This window comes from Lissotriton vulgaris, chromosome 7 (assembly GCF_964263255.1).
Source record: "Lissotriton vulgaris chromosome 7, aLisVul1.2, whole genome shotgun sequence".
NCBI classification, from domain to species: Eukaryota; Metazoa; Chordata; class Amphibia; order Caudata; family Salamandridae; genus Lissotriton; species Lissotriton vulgaris.
This window is the reverse complement of record NC_141695.1, coordinates 995019082-995046016: the sequence shown is the minus strand read 5'-3', so window position 1 is coordinate 995046016 and position 26935 is coordinate 995019082. Positions and strand designations below refer to the sequence as shown.

Genomic DNA, 26935 nt, shown 5'->3' with positions numbered 1-26935 from the left:
TCATTTGTAATAATTGTTGTTTGTGATGAAACCATTATCATTTTTTTGTAATTTTGTTGTAAATGCTTGATGTCAAAATGTTTTCTAATGTGTAAATAATGTTTGTCTTTTAATGTTTGTAGAAAGTTTAATTAGCCTTGTAAATATTTGAATTCATTGTCTTTTTCTGCTATGAATTTTTTGAAAACTTGAAAAAGGTATAAAATAATGAACACAAAGTAATGTGGTCTAGGGAAGCGACAATAAATTGGTTTCTTACCCTTCAAAATACGTATTGAGTAATTGTGGTGTGGGCACTGTGTGCTGCTTGTTACTTATATAGGGTCTAGCCCCCACCACGTAAAGGACCTAACCCCTGTTGTTCACAACTTTCTAGAAGTGACATCTTCAGTCTATTAACTTAAAATCAGACTTTGCAATTACCAGGAGACATTAAACTACCATTCAAATGAGTGGCAGAAACATATCTCTATTTGTTCCTAAACTGAAGTGATCACTTATTAAGTGCAATAAGGTAACCCCAGTGTCATTCTATGGGACAGATAGCCTTCCAACAGTGAACAACGACTTTAGGAGTTTTTCTCTGTCAGGACATGTAAAATGTAAGTACACATGTTCTACTTTTTAAAAACCATGTACCCTCTCTGCCTTTTGAGCTTCTGAGTCCTACTTGGGGTGACTTTTAAATATTAAAACGGAAGGTTTACGCCTGGCAAAAGGTTAATTTTGCCAGGGCGAAATGGCAGGTTAAACTGCACTGCAGGCTGCAGTGGCAGGCCTGAGGCATGTTTTACAGGGTTACTTTAGTGGGCTCACAATGAGAGGCATTTAATTTACTGGTCCTGGGCACATGTAATACCATTAACTAGGGAAGTAAAATTAAATTAAATGTATCAATCAGGTGTATGCCACTTTTTGGATTTTTAGGCAGGAGTGCAAGCACTTTACCACTGATTACCAGGAGTAAAGTGCACACAGTCACAAAAGGCAACAAAAACAGGTTCAGCAAAGGAAAGCAAAAATCTGGGGTGACCCCTGCAGAGAGGGCTCAGTCCAACAACTGCACTATAGAGAGACTACACCCCTCTACTAAGCAGCACTGTACTATGTACATAAAGCTTGCAAGTTTTAAGCAAGCCCCTTCATAAATACCCTTCTGGCTGTAGCTTCCTGTAAGGGAGATAATATACTAACTGGTCGGTAACACCTCCATTGCTAATGAGTTTTAGTAGCAGTCCTTCCATAAAAAATGGTTTAGCTCGGGCAATATTACAGCAGTGTCCAGGTACATCCCCAACACAGTATGGAGTATGGGATGGCCATGGAAAAAGCATTGTTTGCAGAGTAAACTGCAGTAACCAGGAAGAAGTCCTTTGAGACCACTCCCACCCACAAGACTATGAAACATCTTATCAAAATAGGCTGGTTTATAGGTGCTTAGCTCTGTTGAATTGCACCAGCCTTTCAAAGGCAAGAAGGGGAACCAAGCAGCACCAGTTCACCAGGTAACATGCATCTACTCAAAGACATGGTCCGAATTTGGAATACTACATCTAAGTGTTATCCAACAAATGAAAACAAATCTGCAGTTAATGAGAAATCAGAAGTTCTTTTTCTCACAAAACTTGTATAACAATTTACAACAGCTTTCATGTAGTTCTGCTGACTATCCATCAACCAGAAAATGAGTTCAAAGAACTCTGTATAATGTGCACTGTCTACTGAGACTCGGGTCAGGTAACAAATGAACCACTACGCATCAGGCAGCATCCTTTGGTCTAGTGGACCCTGGCCATTACAAGACCCAGCAGAAACATACTGAACATTCAGCGACCAAGGAGCTGTGATCCTGCACTCGCTGAGCCTGAAGTTCTATGAAATGCAAGAGGTTCAGTGAACAGTTAAAAACTCAATTAGTCAATAGTCTTTAGTTCTTGTGAAAAGGCATTACTAACCTATCAAGCTTAAATGTATCATTGTCACTAATTCCTCTTTCTTTTTACTTTCCAGCATAATTTTGAAATTATCTGATTAGAAATTATAACTAGTTTTTAACACTGGGTTTCTAGTAAAAAACACACTAAAGCTGCATATGATGACTGCAAGATGCATTTTGTCAATTATCTACTTATGTCTCGTAGCACAGCAAATTAAACTCATCAAGAATTAAACATTTATATTAAAAACGTAGAACGCATGAGTAAAAGTTACACCCTGCGCATTACATGTATAATATGAAGAAGTTAAGAATGATTGCATTTGATGATTAGGACTGGCTGATGTTATGTCAACTGTCTTGCAAAGAAGAGAGTTTCCCAGAGACCAGAAAGGACTGGGTATAAGGTAGTTATCAAAAAAGTTTCCTTTCTGTGTTATTAGGCTTTTGTGTTAGTGACCAACAGGCCTACATGCATATCCAATAACTTTTGTTTTTAGCCGTGACACTAAATGTTATTATAACACCACACTGGATTAAATTAAGATCTCTCAAAGTTTATTTTCTTAAAATAAATTCATTCTTCATTAAAAACATTTTTGCAAATATATTCGTACAGTGCTCTGGTACAATATTCACACCTCTCTCTAACAATTCCGTATTACGGTATTCTAGCACAGAGTCACTGATGGTTATGCATCAAACTTAAATATTAAATAAAGCAAGAGGTTCACAAATTACTTAATAGGCATATTCAATATACACATACAATAAAATAAGTCCTTTGTCGACGCGTTTCGGTGCATAAAGGTATAGTGGCACCTTCTTCAGGACAGACGAATAAAAACCCAATGTGTTCTTCTTTCTAGAAAGAAATGCATACCATTAATTTATTGTGATTGGAGAGAAATTATTCTAGTTGTGGGCACATCTAGTTCATGTCACTATCTAGGCTATTTATCAAAACTTATAAACCCAACTTACTTGAATTGTTGGGGTATGGTTCCTGCTCTTAATAATCAGGGCACCTATGTCATCAATTCTGATCTTTTTTTTGTTGTGCAACCACTTCTCATGGGTTGCGCAATCTGAAATACAAGGATAGGAAAAGGAAGTTCTTTTCAGGGTTTCTTAAGGAGAGGATAGGATTAATTCAAACTCTTGTCTTCGGCCTGTTGTTGTTTACACATTAACAACTTACTTTAAAAACCGGGGAGACAATTGATCGATGGTCTCTAATTTCATCAACGCTGCGTCTTTCAATCTGCGCAGGGATACTATCAGATTCGCTGATGTCTGTATAAATACACAGAACATCATCATGAGAACCCTTATCCTATGATTATGTTATCACCTATCATCTAATTGGTGAAGCTAAGTACATACCAGAAAACATGTATCATTGTTATTTGGTCAGGCTGTGAACTTGTGCACCAATTCCGTCTGTTTCTTGATGCCTTTATTAGATAGACAGGGCATGAATTTTCAAATTTGATATACTGGGGTAATGTTAACCAAACATGTTTTATGGTATGTACTTAGCTTCACCAATTAGATGATTAAAATAACTTCCTTTTCCTGTCCGTGTATTTCAGATTGCGCAACCCATGAGAAGTGGTTGCACAACAAAAAAAGATCAGAATTGATGACATAGGTGCCCTGATTGTTAAGAGCAGGAACCGTACCCCAACAATTCAAGTAAGTTGGGTTTATAAGTTTTGATAAATAGCCTAGATAGTGACATGAACTAGATGTGCCCACAACTAGAATAATTTCTCTCCAATCACAATAAATTAATGGTATGCATTTCTTTCTAGAAAGAAGAACACATTGGGTTTTTATTCGTCTGTCCTGAAGAAGGTGCCACTATACCTTTATGCACTGAAACGCGTTGACAAAGGACTTATTTTATTGTATGTGTATATTGAATATGCCTATTAAGTAATTTGTGAACCTCTTGCTTTATGTAATATTTAAGTTTGATGCATAACCATCAGTGACTCTGCGCTAGAATACCGTAATACGGAATTGTTAGAGAGAGGTGGTGTGAATATTGTACCAGAGCACTGTACGAATATATTTGCAAAAATGTTTTTAATGAAGAATGAATTTGTTTTAAGAAAATAAACTTTGAGAGATCTTAATTTAATCTAGTGTGGTGTTATAATAACATTTAGTGTCACGGCTAAAAACAAAAGTTATGTCAACTGTCACATTGTCAATTTTAGTATATTCATATATTCCTTATCTTATGGTACTTTACAGATGTTTTCAAAGAGGAAAAAACATCTGGGAACATTTTAGTATGAGTATAATTTGAATATATATTTTTCTTAATATGTTTTCTAAATACATATATTCAATGTGACAGTTTACAGTAAAACTGATTATAGTACGTTCTCATCTTTTTTTTTGGTGTAAAAAGCAATGACAGATTAATGGTATTAAGAACACTTTAAAAATGTTGTATAGACGTTTACATTCTATGGCCCAGTTGAAGGCAAAAGCCGAAATGCGCCGGCCTTTCGTTTCTCTGGTTTTCGGGGCAAACTAAACATGGAAGTGAAATCTTCTGACTGCTGTGCCGTTCCCAATTCCCTTACCTTGAAGTGGGAGACTGAAATTGGTTATTTTAAAAATAAGTTAGGAATTATGTTAATGATTAATAATTCCATTAACATTGGCACACTTCAATGCTCTTCCCATATGCGAGAAGAGATGACCATTCTATACACTACAATTTAAAAACCAAAGAATTATTTATAAATACTCACATTTCCTAAACTGTCAGTTTGGGAGCTCACATCCAGGTACTGTCTTGATAAGGAAAGGTTGGAACTTGCCAAGGAAGTGTTGCTGGCCCAGAGATCCGACTGAGATCCTTTGTCAATATGGAAGTCATTCTTCAACTTGGCAAGACTCTGTTTGGGATTATATAGTATGTTAGCTGTGTTCAAATACATTTTTTTCTTCTAAACAACATGAATGGAGCAGCATGCAATAAGTTATAGACGGCACTAGGTTTTTGCACAGTTCATATATTATTTTCACTCTGAAACCCACAAAATACACATCTCTTCATCTACAAACACTGTTTCTTCTAGTAATGGTGGGCAGTTTCATGCAAAGCTGCAAAAACTAAGGTAGCTGTCAGCACCATCAGTACGTCATCAATGTTGATACATTCTGGTTTTGTTTTTTTCACGGAAAGAAACACTGCAGGAGGTATTTATGGAGATATCTTAGTTGCTGCAAAATGCTCACATGGAGATATCTTAGGTGCTGCAATAAGCTCACAAAGTTGTCACAGGGATTCGGGCACGTAGCAGACATTTCTTCTTACAATAACAAAGATGACACTATGCCACATGACGAGATAAAATGAACTCAAACATTTAAAAAAGCGATAGAGTTCTAACATATAGTATTGTAACTTCATTTATATAGTGCTTACTACTCCAGACGAGGCGTCATAGCGCTTTTTGGCAAGTAGTACACTACTCCGGAGCCCAAAAAGGATTAGTGGTGATTAAGTATAAGGAAATAGAAAATTAAAGTGAGCGGTGGACATGTGAGTCTGCTAGTTGGATTGAAAAGGATAGTGGAGGGATAGAAGAGAAAAAGGCCTAGAAAGTGTTTATTTAGAGATCATATCAGCCGGAGGAAGTTTGGGATGAGTAAAGAGAGATGGGGGGGGGGGGTCTCTAGATAGATAAAGTATTGGATGAGTCTCGAAGGGATACACAAGGGAAGGGTTTAGAAAGGCATGTTTGGGAGATCTGAATATTAAAAGAGGTTTGAGATGATGCAAGGGGCAGTATAGGAGGGAAGAGTCTTGAAAGGATTATTTTATGGATCATAGCAGTAGAATGGGGGTTGGGACGCAGAGAGTGGAGGTAGAGGATATATTGATAGAGGTATGGGGTGAGAAATTGGGTAGAGCATTGGAGATGCTGAATTAAGAGTAAAGTCATAAATGTATAGATAGATAAGTACATGGAAGTTATATATGTAGAGGATATATTGAGAGAGTCATAAATTGAGATATAGAGTAGCACATTGGAGGTATTGAATTAGGAGTAGAGTAATAAATAAAAGGATAAATTAGTGAATAGAAGGAATGTATGTAGAAGGAAGGAAATATCTAGATTGGAGCTATATTTAATAAACTCAGAATTTCAAGGTTTGCTGTACTTTAAGCTACTTATTTGATTTTATATTATTTTCCTTTTAATAATTAAATAGTGAAGCAATTGGACATAGTTATGACAAAAAATTACTTATTTATGCAGTGACCTATTTACATGTTAAACGTAGAATATTATAGCCACAGGTAATATGTACATTTGTTAAGCAGACCCAACAAATATCTATATATTTAAAAACATAATTATTATACACATTTATACAAAGGAATACACATATCTGGATACATACATATAATCCAAAATAAATGCGTATATGCACGGGGATAAGGTGTACATTTATGTTTGAGAATGGTAGTTATGTGGGGAAGAGCCAACTCTTGAGTAGTCTTCTGAGGATAAGAGAGTTAACCATAGATCTTATGTCTGGGGGTAAAGAGTTCCATATTTTTGCTGCTTGAACAGAGACAGATGTGCCACCTGTGTTTTTTTTCTTGTATGGTGGGATTTTGAGGCGAGGTGCCAATCTAGAGTGAAGGTTCCTTTGTTGAATGTATTAGGTGATTTGTTTCCTGATGAAGAGAGGCCCTGTTCCATGTATTGGTTTGTGGTTCGTACAAAGTAGCTTGAATGTGGTTCTTCTGGCAACCAGCAACCAATGTAGGGCCTTCGAGACAGAGGAGATGTAGACTTGTGGCTTTACGTGTAGGAGTAGTCTGGCAGCAGAGTTCTGAATTCGTTGTAGACGTTTCTCAGTTGTTAAAGATGATCCATGGTTGAGGCTATTGGCATAATCAAATTTCGACAGTGGAAGCGAGATAGTAGCTTGGACTTTGTGTCACAATCGTCGGTGGGTGAAGATGTGTCACAGAGTTTTGATAGTAATGAAGCTTGATGTTGCTAACTTGTCCACTTGGGCATTTATTGATAATTTGGAGTCCATGCTAATTCCAAGGTTTCTTATTTCCTCAGATACTTTAGGGGGTGAACCCAAGCTCATCAAGCCAGGCGGTGTAGGAACAAATGTTTCGGATATACATTTGGCCTTGACCTTGAAGACTCATGTGACAAAGTCAGAGAGCCTTAAAAAAAGCACCTTTTTCTGTATGTTGAACAAATGAAGGTCGACTAAAAGCGGAGAGATGTGATACTATTTTTCAGGCCCTTCACTTGTTCTCCTTTTGTACCCAACCCTGGAATTGCTTCTCTGAGTCTGTAAAGGGCTCCATTATTTTTTCTTTTAATCTTACATCATTGAGACCCCCCTCTCCATTATGTCAAGCTTAAGATAGAATGATTTTACTGTTTCTGCAGGAATTTTACCTTTACCTCTAATGTATGTGGTCTGCATTTTCTCACATTCAGTAGCACTGTTTCGTCCCTCTGTCAAATTTAAAAACAGTCCAAAATGCGAGCATTCAGGCAGAGGGGAGGAGAACATAGGTAGCAAACTAGAAGAATGGGTGAACCAAAAATACATAAGCTGCTGGGCTAGTGGAGAAGAAGCACAGTGGAAAAATAAATTAAACGTTGCACAGATTATTCACGAAAGTAAGGAATTAAACAACTAGCAGGCCAGGGAAAAAGGCAAAAAGGAGCATTACTAAGTAAGAAGAAACTGGCAAAGAGGAGGGAATGAACAGGCATGCCAGCATGGCAAGGTGAATAAAGAAAGTGTGAGTAAGTAAGGAAATTATACAATCAAGTGCTAAATGTAATGAGGAGCTAAGCAAATGTAAATGGAGGCAAGAAATAAAAGCCAGAAACAGGATATTAAAACATGCATATGAAGTGCCTTTTTCCACCCTATGATCCCAATCCCTAACGTGCCCAATCATTTGCACTATTCACTCTTCTCCCATCATTGACTTTGTACCCATCATCTGTCCCATGCTATTGCAATATGCTTCCTCTGCATGTGTTGGGCCGTCCAGATAGACTTCCCAAAAATTACATTATGGAACTCATACGTCTGAGTAATGGCAGAACGAATGATAAACAGAAATAAGGTACACTATGTGTGGAATGTGCAGAAGAGAGGTATGCCACTAAGGAGGCTTAGGGATGTGCCATCTTAACGAAAAGGTTTGCAAGCTGCCAGCTACCAGCATCCCAATTTCTCACAACTTTTCCAGCCTCCACTTCAGCATTTCTCTGCAGTGAAGATCTTATTCATGAACAGAAAAGCTTTAGTAGTTCCTGATTCTCACTGTTTGATCTTTAATCTGCATGATAGAACTTATGATTTGCATCTAGAGTACTTTTAGATTCTGTAGGTATTGGCCGTCAGTTTCCACGGCTACACGTTTTGCAAATCCATGAGGGCAATCATTCTTCTCCTGCCCAAGTAATGACAGCATTAGATTGCATTCTGCATTTAAGAGGTCTCCAAGTTCCTACCCAAGATAAGTAATCTCTAACCGCAAGTTACAAGAGTCATCCTATTGACTATGCTCTGCATCATCTTTGACAGACAACTCGGACACATGGAAGGGACCCATACTGCTGAAACTGAAAATAAGCAGTTCATGCAGAGCCCCAGAGAGTAGGACATGAGTGGATACAAGCATTTCAAAGACAATTGGTCTCTCCTCTTAAAAGCACTGTTGACCTATTGGCTTTGTTAATGCTTTGTTGCGGATGCAAAAAAGGAAACAATGCTTCTTTGACAAAACTGTCATGCATAGGCAAAAAGAAAGTTAAAAGAAGAGCAATGATGTGTGCATGCGCCTGTGTCATAAAATATGCACCCTGCATAATTACATACATGAATGCATGACCATGCTTCCAAGCATATATTGCATGATGTGCTCTATGTGCCATTTTAGTTTTGTGTTCACTTGTTCTAGTTCCCTTTAAACGAAGGAGCACTCGTATCTGGGAGCAATAATAAAAAAAGAAAAAAGAAAAAAGAATGGAATAGGCTGTCAGTAAATTTCAGCTGCTGGATCCTCCATAAACAAATGGATAAATATATAAAATATTGACAAAAATTCCATAACTGGGGGAGAGGGGCACTGCAGCAATGGATAAGAGTGCAGGGGATAGGAGAGTTCAAGTCAATGCTGTCAAGTGTTGGTCGGAGCAGGGATTGAGTTTCAGAGAGGAGCAACTGATGGGTGGGTGTGATTCAATTATTTTAAACGCCGCCTCTGGGTGCAGTAGAATATCTGTGCATCGAGGGGGTAAGCAACACAGAAAAGTGCGGAGCGGAATACAAGATGAGAAGCATCTTGAAACCTTCGGGTATATGTGTGCTCTATACATTTCTTTTCATTTCATATCGTATATGAGACAGAGTAAGAATATACATTCATTCTATAGAGTGCAAAAAGAAAAACAAAAAAGTAGTTCCCTGGATACAAGTAACCAAAAGATGCAAGTTGTCGGATCTAAACGCAGTATAGAAGAAAAGATGCAGAGGCTGGACAAAAATGATTAGAGAGAGGCAAGCCACTGAATAAGAAGATTGGAAATGAGATAGACAACTAAGACATCCAATGAAGTGCCTGTGGCTAATCCAATTGTATTTATTTATTGAAAGGTTTTATATAGTGCAAACATGACCCATAGGGGTATCGGAGTACTGTACAGTAGGAAAAGGATACGATTTGTCACTAAAAAAACAAACATCAAACATTTGTAGGTAACCAACCCAATTACAGAAAGAGCAAACCCAAACATGTAGGAATAACATAAGTTGCATCTCGAAAATGCCTCAATGAATGAGATAGCTCTGCTGTCTGTAGGATATAAAAGTTAGTTACAATTGTTGCAGCTGTTTATTCAGGAGAAACCCTTTAACTTGTTTTTTGAATGAGGAGGTCGGAGGGTTAGAATGGACATCGGGAAGAAGAGCGTTTCAAATTCTTGGGGCCATACCGAAAAGGTACAATTGTAGGTTCTTTTTTTTTCAATTTGTGAGGTTTCAGCAGGAGGGTGCTGGATCTTCTTCGGGTCTGATTCATACCAGTAAGTTTGAGCTTTTTTGCTACGTAAATGGGGGTATTATAATGAAGAGTTTTGTGCGTCAGGAAGGCAATCTTGACCTAATCCAATCTTTGAGCGATAGCCAGTTGAGCTGAATTAGGTTAGGTGTGATGCAATCATGTTTTTGTGAGCCAGTGATGAGTCTGGCAGCAGAGTTCAGAGTGGCCATAAGGGGGGGCCAGTCTAGCTTTGGGCAACCCAGCCAAGGTCGCAATTCCATATTCCAGACAGGGGCTAACTAGGGATTGGACTGCAATTTGCATGTCCACAGGAGGCAAGAATGGATTGATTTTCCTATGACTGTTTAGATGGTGGTTGGCTCCCTTAGTTGTTGCACGCCGGAGTGGTCGCTCCCAGTGCCCCTGGCGTGTACTGGTATCGTTCAGCAGCGCTTTTTCTTGATTTTGCCTCCTCACTTTCACCCATTGCTCTGTCTGGCTGCCGCTTTGCTTGTATTGCGATTTGGCTCGTAAATTGTACTTTTGTGCTGTGTTAGCGCGTTCTCCCCAAGCGCTCTGTTGTGCTCCCCCCTCCTCCATTTTGTTGGTTGTTGTCGTCTTGTAGAGCCCGCCCCGCCTCCCAGCTGAGCCGCCCTCCCACAGAATACAAACAGCGCTTCCCTACCTGGAAGCGCTGTGACTCGCTCTTCGCTTTGGCCGGAGTGGTCGCTCCCAGTGCCCCTGGCGTGTACTGGTATCGTTCAGCAGCGCTTTTTCTTGATTTTGCCTCCTCACTTTCACCCATTGCTCTGCCTGGCTGCCGCTTTGCTTGTATTGCGATTTGGCTCGTAAATTGTACTTTTGTGCTGTGTTAGCGCGTTCTCCCCAAGCGCTCTGTTGTGCTCCCCCCCTCCTCCATTTTGTTGGTTGTTGTCGTCTTGTAGAGCCCGCCCCGCCTCCCAGCTGAGCCGCCCTCCCACAGAATACAAACAGCGCTTCCCTACCTGGAAGCGCTGTGACTCGCTCTTCGCTTTGGCCGGAGTGGTCGCTCCCAGTGCCCCTGGTGTGTACTGGTATCGTTCAGCAGCGCTTTTTCTTGATTTTGCCTCCTCACTTTCACCCATTGCTCTGCCTGGCTGCCACTTTGCTTGTATTGCGATTTGGCTCGTAAATTGTACTTTTGTGCTGTGTTAGCGCGTTCTCCCCAAGCGCTCTGTTGTGCTCCCCCCTCCTCCATTTTGTTGGCTGTTGTCGTCTTGTAGAGCCCGCCCCGCCTCCCAGCTGAGCCGCCCTCGCCCCTCCCCCATCCATATATGACAGTAGTTCCCGCGCGCAGCGTTTACGCGCAGCGACCGCGCCCCAGCCGCGCCGAAGGTGCGCCAAAGGTAAGCCCGTCTACGCCCGTCCGCGCCTGGACCGCGCCCAGCGCCAGACCCCCTGGCCCCTGTCCCTCCCAGCCCTCCCGCATTACCTACGATGCCGCCACCCTCCTAACCCTTAACCCCGGTCGCGCCCCCAACTGCGTCCAAGCCGCTCCTGGACACACCCATGGACCTTTCTCCTGCTACTCCTGCAAATTCAGCGGCACCGACAACATATCCGCTACGACCACACCACAGATTCCCGACCCCAACCACCTACAATGCATCCTTCTCAACACCCGCTCGGTCCACAGACACGCCATTGACCTTTGGAATCTACTAGACACCATCTCTCCAGACGTCGCCTTCCTAACGGAAACATGGATGAACGCTTCCTCCGCCCCAGACATCACCATTGCCATCCCTGAAGACTATAAGATCACTCGCAAGGACCGCACCGGCCACACAGGAGGAGGAATCGCTATCGTCCATAAGAAATCAATCCGCATCTCAACCAGCTCGGACGCCAACCTCGCCAACTCCGAACACCTTCACTTCCAGATCGACCCCAAGACCACACTCAGAGGCACCCTCCTTTACAGACCACCAGGACCCCGCGCAAAATTCAGTGAAGACATCACGGACTTCATCACTCCACACGCACTCCCCTCCAAAGACTACATCCTTCTGGGAGACCTCAACTTTCACCTTGAAAAGATCAACGACCGCAACACCACCACCCTCTTGGACAACCTCGCCAACCTCGGACTTAAACAACTGGTCACTTCCCCCACCCACATCGCAGGTCACACACTCGACCCCATCTTCACCTCCAGCAATCATGTCTCCTTCAGCCACACTACGGATCTCCTCTGGACTGACCACAACTGCGTTCACTTCACCTACAACAAGCCAAAACCCATCAACCACCTCCAACCAACTCTGCAAAGAAACTGGAACAAAATCACCATCGACCAGATCTCCTCATCGCTCCTTCTAAACACCCCAGCCCACTCTTCTAACCCAGACCAAGCCGCCGCCAACTTCACCCTATGGTTATCCAACACCGCCGACACCTTAGCACCACTGAAAAAACGCCAAAGCAAACCTGGCAACAAGAAGGCCTCATGGTTCAACGATGATCTCAAGAAGTCCAAGAAACTCTGCCGCTCCCTTGAAAAGGCCTGGAAAAAAGACCCAACCACTAGCACCAAGGACGCCTTCAAAAACGCCACCCGCACTCACCACCAACTAATCCGAAAGGCCAAGAAAACAGCATTCAAGGATCGACTCGACAACAACGCCCACAACAGCAAGGAACTTTTCAACATCGTCAAGGAATTTTCCAATCCCTCGGCCAACTCCAACGACATCACCCCCTCTCAAGCCCTCTGCGACTCCCTAGCCTCATTCTTCCACAACAAAATTGCAGACATCCACAACAGCTTCGACAACCAACCCGGAGACCAACCCACCCAACCATATGCTGAACATTCTCCCCCCGTGAACACCCTTAACGACTGGAACCCAATCTCCACTGAGGACACCATCCGCCTAATGAACTCTATCCATTCAGGATCCCCCACAGACCCATGTCCTCACCACATCTTCAACAAAGCAGACTCCGTCATAGCACCGCACCTCCGAGACGTCATCAACTGCTCCTTCAACTCCGCCACCTTCCCGGAAAACTGGAAACACGCTGAACTCACCGCCCTTCTGAAAAAACCCACAGCGGACCCCACCGAACTCAAAAATTACCGCCCCATTTCGCTCCTCCCATTCCCGGCCAAAGTAATCGAGAAAGCTGTCAACAACCAGCTCGCCGCTTTCCTCGAAGCCAACAAATCCCTCGACCCCTCACAATCTGGCTTCCGAGCAAAACACAGCACTGAGACCGCCCTCATCGCAGCAACAGACGATATTCGAACTCTACTGGACAATGGAGACACAGTCGCCCTCATCCTCCTCGACCTCTCTGCAGCATTCGACACAGTCTGCCACAGCACCCTTTTACAACGCCTCAGTAACATCGGAATACAAGGAAAAGCACTTGAATGGATCACCTCGTTCCTCACCGGAAGAACCCAGAGAGTCCGCCTTCCACCATTCAAGTCCGAGGCCACTGTAGTCATCTGTGGCGTACCACAAGGATCCTCACTCAGCCCCACCCTCTTCAACGTATACATGAGCCCCCTCGCGGCCATCGCCCGCCAACACAACCTCAACATCATCTCTTACGCGGATGACACTCAACTAATCCTTTCTCTCACCAATGACCCAAGCACCGCCAAAACTAACCTACACGAAGGAATGAAAGAAGTTGCCGAATGGATGAAACTCAGACGTCTGAAACTGAACTCAGATAAAACAGAAGTCCTCATCTTAGGTACATCCCCCTCTGCATGGGACGACTCTTGGTGGCCGGAAGCCCTTGGAAAAGCACCCATCCCGACAGACCACGCACGGAACCTAGGCGTCATCCTGGATTCTTCACTCTCAATGAACAGACAAGTCAGCGCCGTATCCTCATCCTGCTTCAACATTCTTCGCATGCTCAAAAAAACATTTCGCTGGATCCCAACCGAAACCAGGAAAACAGTCACCCATGCTCTGGTCACGAGCCGACTGGACTGCGGAAACACCCTCTACGCAGGTACTACCGCAAAACTCCAGAAGAAACTCCAACGAATCCAAAACGCCTCAGCCAGGATCATACTAGACATCCCGCGCAACGAACACATCTCTGGTCACCTGAAAGACCTCCACTGGCTACCCGTCAATAAGAGGATCACTTTCCGAATGCTAACCCACGCACACAAATCACTCTACGACATCGGACCAGAATGCCTCAACTCACGACTGTCCTTCTACACCCCCTCCCGCCAACTACGTTCTTCCAGCCAAGCCCTCGCCACTGTACCTCGCATCAACAAGACCACCATGGGAGGCAGATCCTTCTCATACCTGGCTGCTAAAACATGGAACTCACTCCCCACTTACCTTCGCCTTACCCAGAACCACCTAGCATTCAGAAAGCAACTCAAAACGTGGATATTTGACAAGTAATCCTCCTCCCCTCCCTAAGCGCCTTGAAACCCTCTGGGTATGTAGTGCGCTATATAAATTCCTTGACTTGACTTGACATATTCAGGTATTTGTTAAGTGTAATGCCTAGAGATCTTGTGGAATCAACAACAAGTGGATCGCAGTTGAGAGCTGTAAGCTGTTTGTGCCGGCCTTGAATGGGTGTGGAGTGGATGGGTGGGGCAATCAGGAGGAATTTGGTCTTGAGAGTATTAACCATAAGGTTATAGTGAGTTAACCATTGTTGAGTTTTAACCCCTTCGATGCTCATGACGAGCTCAGCTCGTCATGAGGCACGGTTGAGCTGTGCTTATGACGAGCTGAGCTCGTCATGAATAAATGAGCTTTCAAAAAAGTCAGCACCGGAGGGGAAAACCCTTAGCAGCCAAGGTGTTAAAGAACACAGTTAAGAGCTTTGATGTCTTCCAGAGAGGCCATTTTCATTTAACATTGCACATGTGTACATGTGATATTGTATGTTAGAATGTTTCAGGGGTTCTATGAACAAGTTGAAGAGTGTAGGTGAGAGTGTGGAACCTTGAGGCGCTCCAATTGAAACTGGTGTACTGTAAGCGAGGGAATGGTTCTCTTTGATTCTAAGTGCTCTGTTCTGAAGGAACGAGGCAAACCAATTTAAGACTGGCCTTGCTAACCCCATCTTTTTCCCAGATGATTAATCAGGTTTTTTGTGTTTGACCGTGTCAAACGCCGAGGATAGATCAAGAAGGATAAGTAGACCAGGATCATTCTGGTCAAGTAGTCTCACAGTGTCATCAACAATGTGGGTTAGAGCCATTTCAGTACTATGCCCTGCTCTAAAACCAGATTGGTATTGGTCAAGCACCTGAAACATTTCGATGTGATAGCACAATTGTATGTGTACGCATTTCTCAAGAACTTTAGCTAGAGTCCTGATATTAGAGACTGGACAGAAGTTGTTGGGATCAGATTGGTCTACATTAGGCTTTTTTGGAATTGGTGTGACTTGTCCTATCTTTAGGCAGTCAGGAATCCTACCCTGTAAGAGCGATTAATGGATAACCAAGGTTCAGAGTGAGAGAATGGCAGCTCTAAAATCATTGAAGAAAATGGCCAGCAAAGGATTATGGAAATGATTAGAGGGTTGCCCACTATATGTATATATTTTACTATAGTAGTGACAATAGGTGTCATTATTAATAGGCTACAGTTGTCTACAGACAAGCCCAAAAAAGGAAATGTGAAATATGCAAAAAGCACCTGTAGAGGATATCTTAAACCTAATTTTGTTGGATTCCTTGCCACAGACCTCACCGCCTTCTGTGAACTTCATAAGTCTTGCTAAGTTTAGAAAAAACTCTACAACATCTGTGGAAAATTTTTTTTGCATATGCACGGACTACGTAATTCTTTGTATTTTGTTTCTGTTTTCTAGCATAACTCAGACACTGTTTTTTTATGGGAAAGGCCAAATTCCCAGAGTCTTTGGTTCTAAATGTATTTATAAGATATGGAAGGTATGCATATAAAGTAACAGAATTCATTTCAGAACCAAGCGGCTATCCACGATTGCATGATGCTCTATGAACATCTAGTGGTGTAACGTGAAATGATGGGTCACCATGCAGAATGCATTAAAGGGTCTCTGAGAGTCTCATATGTCTCAGATATTTGTAGTCTGGAAGCTGAATGGGGCCGCCCCTGAAGCAAGTGGTGCCTTGCACCAAGGACCGGCATTTATCTCCTGTGAACATCCCCTAAGAGATAAAGCACCAACCCGTGATTAGTTTACCTGCATGAGACCACGTTTCTCCTTCTCACCAGAACTGATTGATTTTTTTATCTCCCTCATTTCGTTCAGAATGCTTTGTGCTTCATCAAGTTTGTATCCACCATGGGCACCAGACATTTTCAGATCAATTCTGCATGAGAAAGGGATGACAGGTGCACTTGAGAATTATGCTTTAAAAAAAAAAAAAACACAGAACACCAGTCTGTTAAATCCTTGAAAACGTGAATAGAATTTCTAACGTAACCTCTTTCGAATCCACCCCAAGATACCACACAATATATATATATAACACAATGGGAATATTTTCACATTTTCAACGTTAAGACACATTTTAAATAGTTAACAAGGAGATTTGACAATAACGATGCACGCCAATTACATATATTGTATTAGTATATTGTTTAGTCTCATATACTGACATGTACTTTGCTGGAACATACAAGTCCCATGCTGTGATTGTAGCACCAACTATACCTTTGTAAATTTGCTAAAATAAAGGAATTGTTCACAAGGTTAATTGCGTGTGCAGTAAAGAGAAATGGGTCTTTGTGAAAGATAGTGTATAGGAATAGGGTCATACTAGATTAATGAGAGTATGAGCAGAGCAAACTGTGACCATGCAGAGTTTTTTAAAAAAAAGCAATGTCCTTGGTGTAAGCCCAAAGGTATGCCTGCACTAGGGGACAGCAGTTTCAAACCAGGAGTAAACTTATCACCGTTGGCTCCAGACCAGCTGAATCTCAAGAGAGGCAAAAACCTTGCTTTACAGGACGATGCAATGAAACAGTGCACCGCCTGATCCAGGAGAATGCCCCTGCAAAAGACAGTCTCAGGAGGTGTGCTAACTGTGCATCATTCTTAGGCGGCATACAACAAATGTGTCTTCTGACTGTCTGCTTGCTCCTGCGCCTACTGCAAATACAAGGTGGCTCAGGGACAGACATAAATGGAAGGGCTTTTCTGAAGACACATACATTTTACATACAAGCCAGGCCTAATTTTAAGGAAAACATGAACGTAGTAACTCTTTAGAGACTGTATGTGGTTGAGGCCCTAATAAACTAAAGCTTTGAATAGTGATCATAACTCAGAGTGTGAGAGATCTTTCTCTCTCTGTTTTTGTGAATATATATATATATATATATATTCACAAAAACAATCAGGTGCCTCCCAGTCGTCCGATTATCTCTGCATGCAACAGTTTACTTGAAAATACCAGCAAATATGTAGACTTTTTCCTTCAAGACTTTGTGAAATCATTACCATCCTTTGTGTTGGACACTAGCGATTTCCTCAAAAAGGTGTATGATGTTAAATGGAAACCAAGCTATTTGTTGATATCCTTGGATGTGTCTGCACTATACACCAGTATACACCACAGGGACGGCTTGAGAGCAGTTCAGCACTACCATAATTCCAGACCAGAGGGTTGTAGAGATCATACACGCATGATCATGGATATGATCAGCCTATGCCTGGAAAACAACTTCTTTCTGTTTGGGAAACAATATTTCCAACAGATAAGAGGAGTTGCGATGGGGGCCTGCTTCTCTCCCAGTTATGCCTGTTTGCATATGGGTTACTGGGAGGAGCAGGTCCTGTCGCTCAATTTTGCTGACACAATGGGCACCAAAGTTGTGACATGGTTAAGGTATATAGATGACCTTTTTGTAATCTGGGATGGTTCCACACACGAAGCGGAGGAATTAATTTTTAAATTGAATGACAACAGTATGAATCTTCAATTCACTAGCCACATCAGTGATAGATCAATCTGCTTCCTGGATGTGGAGATCTATGTGAGTGGGGGTAAGCTGGAAACCAGGTTATTTAGAAAAGCGACAGCTGGCAATAGCATCCTCCACTCCGCCAGCCACCATCCTGCCCACACAATCAGGAGTATACCATATGGAGAAATGCTCCGCATTAGACGGATCTGTAGCACACAGGCTAGTTGCATATCTGCACAGCGTGAGTGCGGGGAGAGTTTCAGACAGAGGCTACAGCAGGGCAGTGATAGAAAGAGCCATGAATCGCGCCAACGCACATAACAGAACATCTTTGTTAGCAATCACACCCGCTGAACCCACTGAGTCTTCTAGCACCTCCAAATGCACAGTGCAGTCTAGTGACCGTTTGGTGGAAAGTGAAACTCGCATGATTTTCACTTTCAGTAACCAGCACCGCACAATAAGAAACATCGTTAAGCGGAACTGGGCACTAATTACAAGTGATCAGGTGTTAGGCAATCAGTTCAAGGGGGCCCCCAAGATTGCCTACAAAATAGCCAGGACACTAGGCAATTGCCTTGTATCAAGCAGCCCAGAAATACGTACCACAACTCCATGGCTTGAGACTAGCAAAGGGTTTTTGCGCTGTGCAACATGCAAAGCCTGTAAAAATGGAGTAAGTAAGAAAGAATAGGTCACGCTTTTCAATAATATACCCACTACCATCAGATACAAGCTGACCTGCCGCACCGAGTATGCAGTGTACGTGCTGGAGTGTCCCTGTGGCCTGCACTATGTTGGCAGCACGAGGCCACAGGTGTACAAACGTATACTCCAGCACCTACGGGCCATTACCAACGGCGACACTGCGTACCCGGTGGCCAGGCACTTTGGTCTTGTACACGAGAAAAAGGCTTCTGAACTGCGTTACTTCGTAATAGATACAGTGCCACCACAGAGAAGAGGTGGAGATCGCAATCTATTGCTACACAGATTGGAGACACGTCATATTATACTGCTTGACACAAAGAATCCTAATGGATTGAATGCAGGAGAAGACTGTCACACTTACCTTTAATCCCCGATAAGTTGAACAAATAAACAATAAGTATTGTAATTTCAGTAACATAGTCTGTCGCCTCTGCCAAATATCACATTTTAAACCTCACATTTTAAATTTGTAATTTTTACAGATTTTACTATCACTGGGTTGCACTTATATTGCTCTTAGCCACTTGTTGATCAGCTTACAGTTGAGTCTTTTGTCCATATGGCAAGTATGTAGCTCATTGAATGCTTTACACAATGGACAACCTGATCTTTTTGCAGGAATGTTAACAATTCTTTACGGGCACAAGGGGTGTCCACACTGAACTAGTCAAACTCAATTATGACTATGTATTCAGTGACACATTAATACCAAAAGTTGATGACACCAATTTTATACTTATATGCACATATTTATATATTCATATGTTTATATGCAATATTATATGCAATTTTATGAGTATTTATTGAGAGCGTACCCTATTGCACTTCATATATCCTTTTAACATTGCGAAGTTTTGCACAGTGGTTTTTATTTTACCTATTGCTGCTTTGTTGTATATAGATGAATTTTAAATGAGTATATATACTAATGTATTTATTTATTTTTGTATCTATATTTATTGTATATTATGGTTCTCTCAAATGGGTCATCAAGGAGCATATTTTCAAATGCACATTCCTGCCTATGAATTGTCATCATTCAATTTTATGCATTTATGCAGTTAGTTGAACAAGTCAGTATGTTTTCTATTTTCTTTACATCTGGCATGCAATAATTGGCTAAGAGCCCTTTAAATTGAGCACACCCGCCATGTAACAGTGTCATGTGATCAAGGTGCTTCGGGCACCGAAACACGTCGTGGTGGAGTGGTGGTGAGCAAATAAAATCACTATTCACTATACCTGGGTTTGCCTCGTCTTCTTTTGCTGCCAGACCGCTGCAGGACGTCTTTATGGCGAAAATATATATTTCCGCCAGGCCCCCGGGCATACCAACATTAATGTGCCCGCAAAGGGGCGACATGCATTTGGGGTCACGTGAAGATAGGATGTGCATGATGATGTAATGCAATATCTTCTGAACATTTGTTATGTGTCGAGAACCTCCCTGGACTTGGAAAATGGCATTTGAGTAGTGCGCTGCCATACATGTGGCCAAGATTGACTAACACGATCCTGCCTGCCAGGCGCGCCGTTTGATTGGGTCCATACTAAGAGAGGCTGAGCATGATGATTTAATGCATTGTCCTCGTAATGATGGTTTTCTTTAATTATTATTCATATGTATGTACCTCCCAAGGTTGGGAACGTGCTATCCATTTATTGTCTTTAAGTTGTGCATTGCCATGAACACCTGTAAATGTATAAGTGATTTTCTCACGAGTCTTTTCACTATGTCCTTTGAAGGTCTTGTGACCATACTTAAGCAATTGAATCACTCACACTCACGCTCGTGATCAAGAGGTTTTACCTCGAAACGCGTTGGGTAGGAGCTGAACATTAAAGCTCTTTAAACTGCAAAGCTGGCCTGGACATTCCTTTCTTCACCGTGTGGAATTTCTTTTTGGAGATATATATATATATATATATATATGAAAAAGAATCCCAACCTGTCAGTAGATGACAGGCAGCAGCAGGGTGCGGACCTCAAAGCGCCACGGCAGACAGCCAGGTGTAGAGCTCACAAACGATCCAAACTCAAGTGAGTAGCAGGTTTAAACGTTTTATTTAGAAGTATATATATATATATTTTTTTTTTTACAAACAGGTTGACATTAGTTGCATGAATAAAAAATAAACAAAAAATACCCATGTCCATAGAGAATCGTATGGAAAGAAAGTATAAATCAACCTCAAAAAATTGACCTTACTACTATTATCATGAGTCTGATGATATTATAGATCTTGGAATTATGCATGGTTCCCTGATGCTTTATGAACATCCAGTGGTGTAACATGAAATGATGGGACCACCCTGCAGAATGTATTAAGTGGCCACTGAGAGTCCTTAGGCAGCTAGGTTAGAGAAAGCACAGGCCTCAAGTGCTTTTAGGAGCGCTGGGAGACTGCTTCAACCAAACCTAGCGCTGCTTTCATGCTGTGAGAGCAGCACTAGAATTGGTTAGTGCAGCTTCCTGGACCCACATTGGGGCCTGCCTGCCGAAGAAGACCAGAGGGCAGAGGATGTAGCGTAGGAAGGTAAGTGGTTTTTTTTTTGTTTTTTGCATCCCCCTCTCACCCCACCACCCTCAGTACATGGCAGCTGCCACTGGATTCCAATAATAATTTTCATCATTCTGATACACAAGATTTGTGTGTTGATTGTGCATAATAAATAAACTAATATTATAAACATCTGGTGCTGCTTGTGTTTACTGCTTTCAGGGGACACAATGAGGGTCCACATATCTACAAATAATTCCTGCAGTTAAGAGCTTCCCAGCAGGGCTGTTCGACTCATAACACTGTGGATTTAGATGAGCCTAACTGGTAGAACAGAAGAGTGAAAGTAATCTGTCCATTTTCCTTTTCTCCAAAGGGGGTGCAATAAGCAACATCGTTTTGTGGCAAAAGACAGGTAGGATCATCAGAAAAATATTGGCAAATCAAGGACGATTCCCTTAAGGTGAACTTTACTTAAAGTTTTCTTGTGAAAATGACATCGAAAAAACACAAACCAATCACAATAAAATCATTGCTAACAGGTATCAAATTAAAATGTTATATATATTGCAGGGACGGCAATAGCAAATCTGTACTTATAATGAAGTTGCAGTCACTAGAGAAATGTCTCTTTTTCAGTTGCTAACTACTATAGTGATATTTGGCAAATTCAGACAGAATTTGACAATTGGCACACAGATCTCAGTTTCCATACAAAGCGAGAACATCTAAAAAGGGGGGCTCGTGAGAGAGTCAAAAAAGTAGCTCCTTTTTAGATCCCATACAAGTATTTGCTCTCCGCAACAAAATTAAAATACTGGAAGATATCACACCACATTATTCATGGTTATGGAGCTCCGCTGAGAAGAAGCACTTTGTGCCGTGTGATGTAAATCTGATTACAGGCCCTCCCAAACGGCAAAAGGTTTTGCAGAAATTGCTTAGTTAGCGACCATGCACAATTTGTTATGTTGATATGGGGACCATGCGCAGGGCACGTTTGGAATCAGGGGCTGTCCTCAAACGTGACTCACTATGAACCAAGGTAATGCCCATTATACCGTGGGTCGGGGGCCTGCCCTTAAACTAGCCCCGGGACTTGCATCCCAGGTAAACCTTCAACAGAGATCAGTTAGGTAAGCAGGTCTGACTATGCCCAATGCACTTCTTTGTATGTGAGGCCATGAGCAGACTGTTTATTATGGGTGGGAAAGTGGTAGTCGCTTTGCTTGCTAGTTTTAGCCTTCGACCATCTGAAGCATTTTAGAGGTATTTCTATTTTGTAATTTAACAGATTTGCCTTCTCAGTGCTTTGTTTATTTCAGTGAAAATACATTTATATGTAGCATGTGTTACCGCATAGTTACTCCTCAGTGCAATGAGGGCAACATGGTAAGGCATTGCTACCCATCCTGGTGATGGGATCAGAGTTGTGGTTGACTGAGTAACCTAACAAGATAGACTCTCCGGTGCTCAGGTTGTAACGGACTAGTGTTTTTTTCCATGAAGTCTTGTCCCCTGTGTCATTTACTAAAAGCTTCATAACATTCCTAAAAAAATTGCACCTTTCTGGACTTGTAAGCACAAGAGAATTTCCTTCCACGCAACAAATCACCATTTGAATTTCACTGCGTGCAAAGACTTACAAGATTGACAGGATTCGCAGTTCAGAGAAATCCCATATTATGGTAATACCATCTGGGCCACCCCCAAATAATCTCTCACCGCATTATTATTCACTATAGATCTATCCCAATGGTTTCCCAAGATGTACATCTTTGGAGAGGTAGACTTAGTCCTTAGCCCTCTTTGACCATTTGTTTGCATCAGGAATGGCTATCAAGTGCATTTTTCAACTAATCACAAACCCTTCTCTAGTGGGTTAATCCATGCCCTACTGAGCATGCCCTAATGTGGAGCACTGCCATGCGGATGCCAAATGTGAAGATGATTAGATTGACTCAACCCTAGCTAGAATTACTAGCACTGGACTAGTCCACCAGGGTTACGGTCTGGGCCTGGGACTGTGTAGACTATGAACTTACCTGTGGCAGAGTCCAAGTGAGAGAGAACTCACATAGGACAAAACCAAGGGACTACATGGGTGTTCTAACCCTAGGAAAGGTCTGGCAGCCTTAGATGGTTAGCTATGCATGATACACACTTACTATTTCCATCTGGAACCCTTTGAGCTGCACCCGTCAGGATACATGCCATTACAGTCCTTTAGAGTGGTAGGGGATGATGCCACCGAAATAGACGGTCCTCCAGCTGCTCATAGTGTGTCTAGTGCTACTTTCCGAGCTGTCTGACTACCCACAGAACCTCATCCAGACCTAGGAGGGCCCGTGCCAAACAAGTTCCACTAGGGGCCAACTCCACTGATGGTGCTGTAAAGCACCAGCTCCACAAGGTCTCTCGTTTTCAAACTTATCAGACAACTGAATAATGCACCAACAATTATTACTAGGCAGTTTCCAGGAACATTCCTTCCACCAAGTGACAACCAGCCCCGGGCATGCATGCAATGAAACTACTCTCTTTTTAATAATTAACAGCTACCTCACCTACTTCACTGCCTCCTAACTTGGTCAAGGGCCACCCTAACTACCTAATAATGCCACCTAATTTATATTTATATATATATATATTTTTTTTTTTTCAAAGCAAACGTCCCTTTCTGGAGGAGGAGCGGCCGGTCAGCTGGTGCAGGTGACGAGTCAAGGACAAGACTCGTTAGTAATTTCGAGCAAATTCAAAAAGACACCGCACTCTTCTCGGATGTTTTCAAGCTTCTTTAATCCATCTTAAGTAAAACTTCCTCACCTACGCGTTTCGAACAAATGACTGTTCTTGATCACGGTAGTAACAAGTCCGTTTTTACTTTTCAGTATTTATACCCTTCTACCCACTTAGCAATTAGGATGCATTATGGGAGGGGTAGTTTTTTAGTTGTTATACAACCAATGTCAGTTTCCTATTCCAATCTACAAGCCTCACGTTTAGTGACATTATATTGGTGAGTTGTTATTATGGGCTCAGTGCCACTTGGATTAGAAGAATGAATTCCTCTAATGTAAGTTGAGTATGTATACTCACTTACATGGTTATGTATGATTATATACTCATTATGTATATATTCATACATAACCATGAAAGTGAGTATACATACTCAACTTACCCCTCCCATAATGCATCCTAATTGCTAAGTGGGTAGAAGGGTATAAATACTGAAAAGTAAAAACGGACTTGTTACTACCGGGATCAAGAACAGTCATTTGTTCGAAACGCGTAGGTGAGGAAGTTTTACTTAAGATGGATTAAAGAAGCTTGAAAACATCCGAGAAGAGTGCGGTGTCTTTTTGAAATTGCTCGAAATATATATATATATATATATATATATATATATATATATATATATATACATATATATATATATACACTCACTGAAAAAAATGAAGTTTGAAGTAAAAGTAAAGTCATAGTTAGCTGAAGATTTCAGTGACCACATAATACCTTAAACTCAAAAAACTCTGTATTCACCAGATATGGTTTACGTCTAGTAACTATAACTTACACCCTCATCATGCAGTTTTGTCATCAGAGATGTCATTTCAGAATTTCAAATGTTGTAGTCATGTTATCAATGATGTCATAGAACATATTATGAGTGATTCAATATGTGAAGTAATTAGCAGTGCATGGTGATATATATATATATATTTTTATTTTTTATTTTGGTAGTCCTCTCAAGGGAGTTTTCGGATCAGTGTCTGGTCATAGGACTCAGTTTAGGTCTACTTAGATATTGTAATAGAATCTTACTTTACATACAAATAAAACCTCAGACATTCACTGAAAAAACAAAGGTTAAAGTGATGTTCTAGTAGGTGAAAATGTAAGTTAAAGTGTTACATTATAAATTCAAATTGCCATTGATATATTGATATTCACCAGTTATAATTAAATTAAGTAACCTAGGACATGTAAATGCAGTGCTTCTGACTCTCAGATATTACATCACTCACTCATGACACGTTGTATGACATTATGGATAACATCAATGCAACATCTTAAATTACATCATTGATGACAACACTGTGCATGGCAGGAGCATGAGTTACAGTTACTTCAGTAAAACTATGACTGGTGAATATACATTTATGCACACACACGTCCCCCCCCTACACACACATCACCTATTCCTGTAACAGTATAATATATGTTGTAGTCTGCCCTTGCAAAGACCAGCACATAGGGAGCACTACCATAACTCTTAAGAGAAAGTTTTAGAAGACCATAAAGAAAATGGCAAACCTGCGGCCCTCTGTCTGATAGGGAAAGCAAAACACAAAAAAGGAAGAATGTGGTGGTGGTGGTGGGGGGGGGAGGGGTCTGTGAGTAGTTGCCCAATTATGGGGGTGTGACCACTAGGGGGTGGTGGTAGCCGCCTGCATGGGTCTGGGTGCAGTGTCTATGTACATATGCAATAATGTCCTGTTGTGCTCTTCATCAGTCTTGACTTTGTTGCTGTACCTTTGCCAAATTGGCGTTCTGAGCACGGTGGGTGGAGCAAATTATGGTATGTGTTGCTAATCATTGCATGCAAATTTCAGCCACTGCCAAGTATTAGCCAGATTCATAACTCACTGTTTTCTAACTGTGTTTTCATTCTAGTGAATGTCAATGAGCTTTTTTAACTCAATTTTCAATCTCCGTTGCACATGCCCTGCCAAAAACCCATTTTGTGCTATGAACAGCATTCGGCCAGACCCTGTGCCCATCCCCTTTGGCTATGTGCAGCAGGGGTTTTCCTGGCCTTGCACCTGGCATAATTTGCTGGCTTCCAATATTCATGCAGATTAACTAAACAGTGCCAACGTTATGAGTGAATTAAACTCTAATTGACCTCCAATTTGCCTCTGTCCTCTTTAGAGACGCTCAAAACGTTCCATAACCACCAGTAAACTAGGAAACGGGTACCAAATTTAGCATGAATTCTCCAAACAGTGCCAAATTTCATAAGCGGATGGACAGTTGTTTCACTCACCCCAATAGAAATCTCCCTCCGGAAGGGTGATTGAAAGTGAGAAGAGTAAGCTAAACATGATGTGTCCAACAAATTTCAAGCACACCCATCAGATGGTACCAAAAGCTATTGGTCAATCAAAAATGTAATGAGCCCCCACCCCCTTTAACTCCTACACCCAATGAATTTGCACAAAGTCTTAAATACACTGCACTGGGTGTTACTTGCTAAGTGCCTATCACATTTGACGAAGAATCGTTGGATATTTATACACAAACAATATAAACAAAGGTTAATTGAGGTTACAGTTGGATATCTTAGGTAAGATCTTAGCTTATCGTAAAATAAAATCAGAAATTCACTAAAAAAACAAAACAAAGGCTAACATGAAATTTAAAATACACACAAAAAACACTGAAATTAATAGTTCTAGTTTAGTGAGCTAAATATAACTTTAGCCCCTCCATGCACTGCTTATGATCTCACATATTACAACACTCAAGACATGTTAATCACATCACTGTTGACATCTCAAATGGCATAATTGATGCCATCACTGACAAGTTGACAACACCAACAAAAATATATAGCATAGAGTTGCTGTGTGTCGCCGTGTGGGTATAAGCATGGAAATTGGTAAGCCCATGAGGCAAGTATGATATACAAGATGAATGTTATGAGGTGCGCTGTTTACAAATAGCAAATGTTTTGGTCACAAGTAATACTCGTGTTAA

At 41.6% G+C, this 26935-nt stretch overlaps 1 protein-coding gene across 1 annotated transcript in view; it reads right to left on the bottom strand.

Moving 5' to 3' along the window:
• WWC1 (WW and C2 domain containing 1) overlaps positions 1-26935 on the bottom strand; it is a 370240-nt gene that overhangs the window by 131972 nt on the left and 211333 nt on the right. The window contains exons 6-7 of the mRNA XM_086931411.1: positions 16230-16359; positions 4711-4857 (exon numbers count right to left, since the gene is read on the bottom strand). Of these exons, the coding sequence (XP_086787537.1) occupies positions 4711-4857; positions 16230-16359 (277 nt within the window). The remainder of the gene's footprint in view (positions 1-4710; positions 4858-16229; positions 16360-26935) is intronic.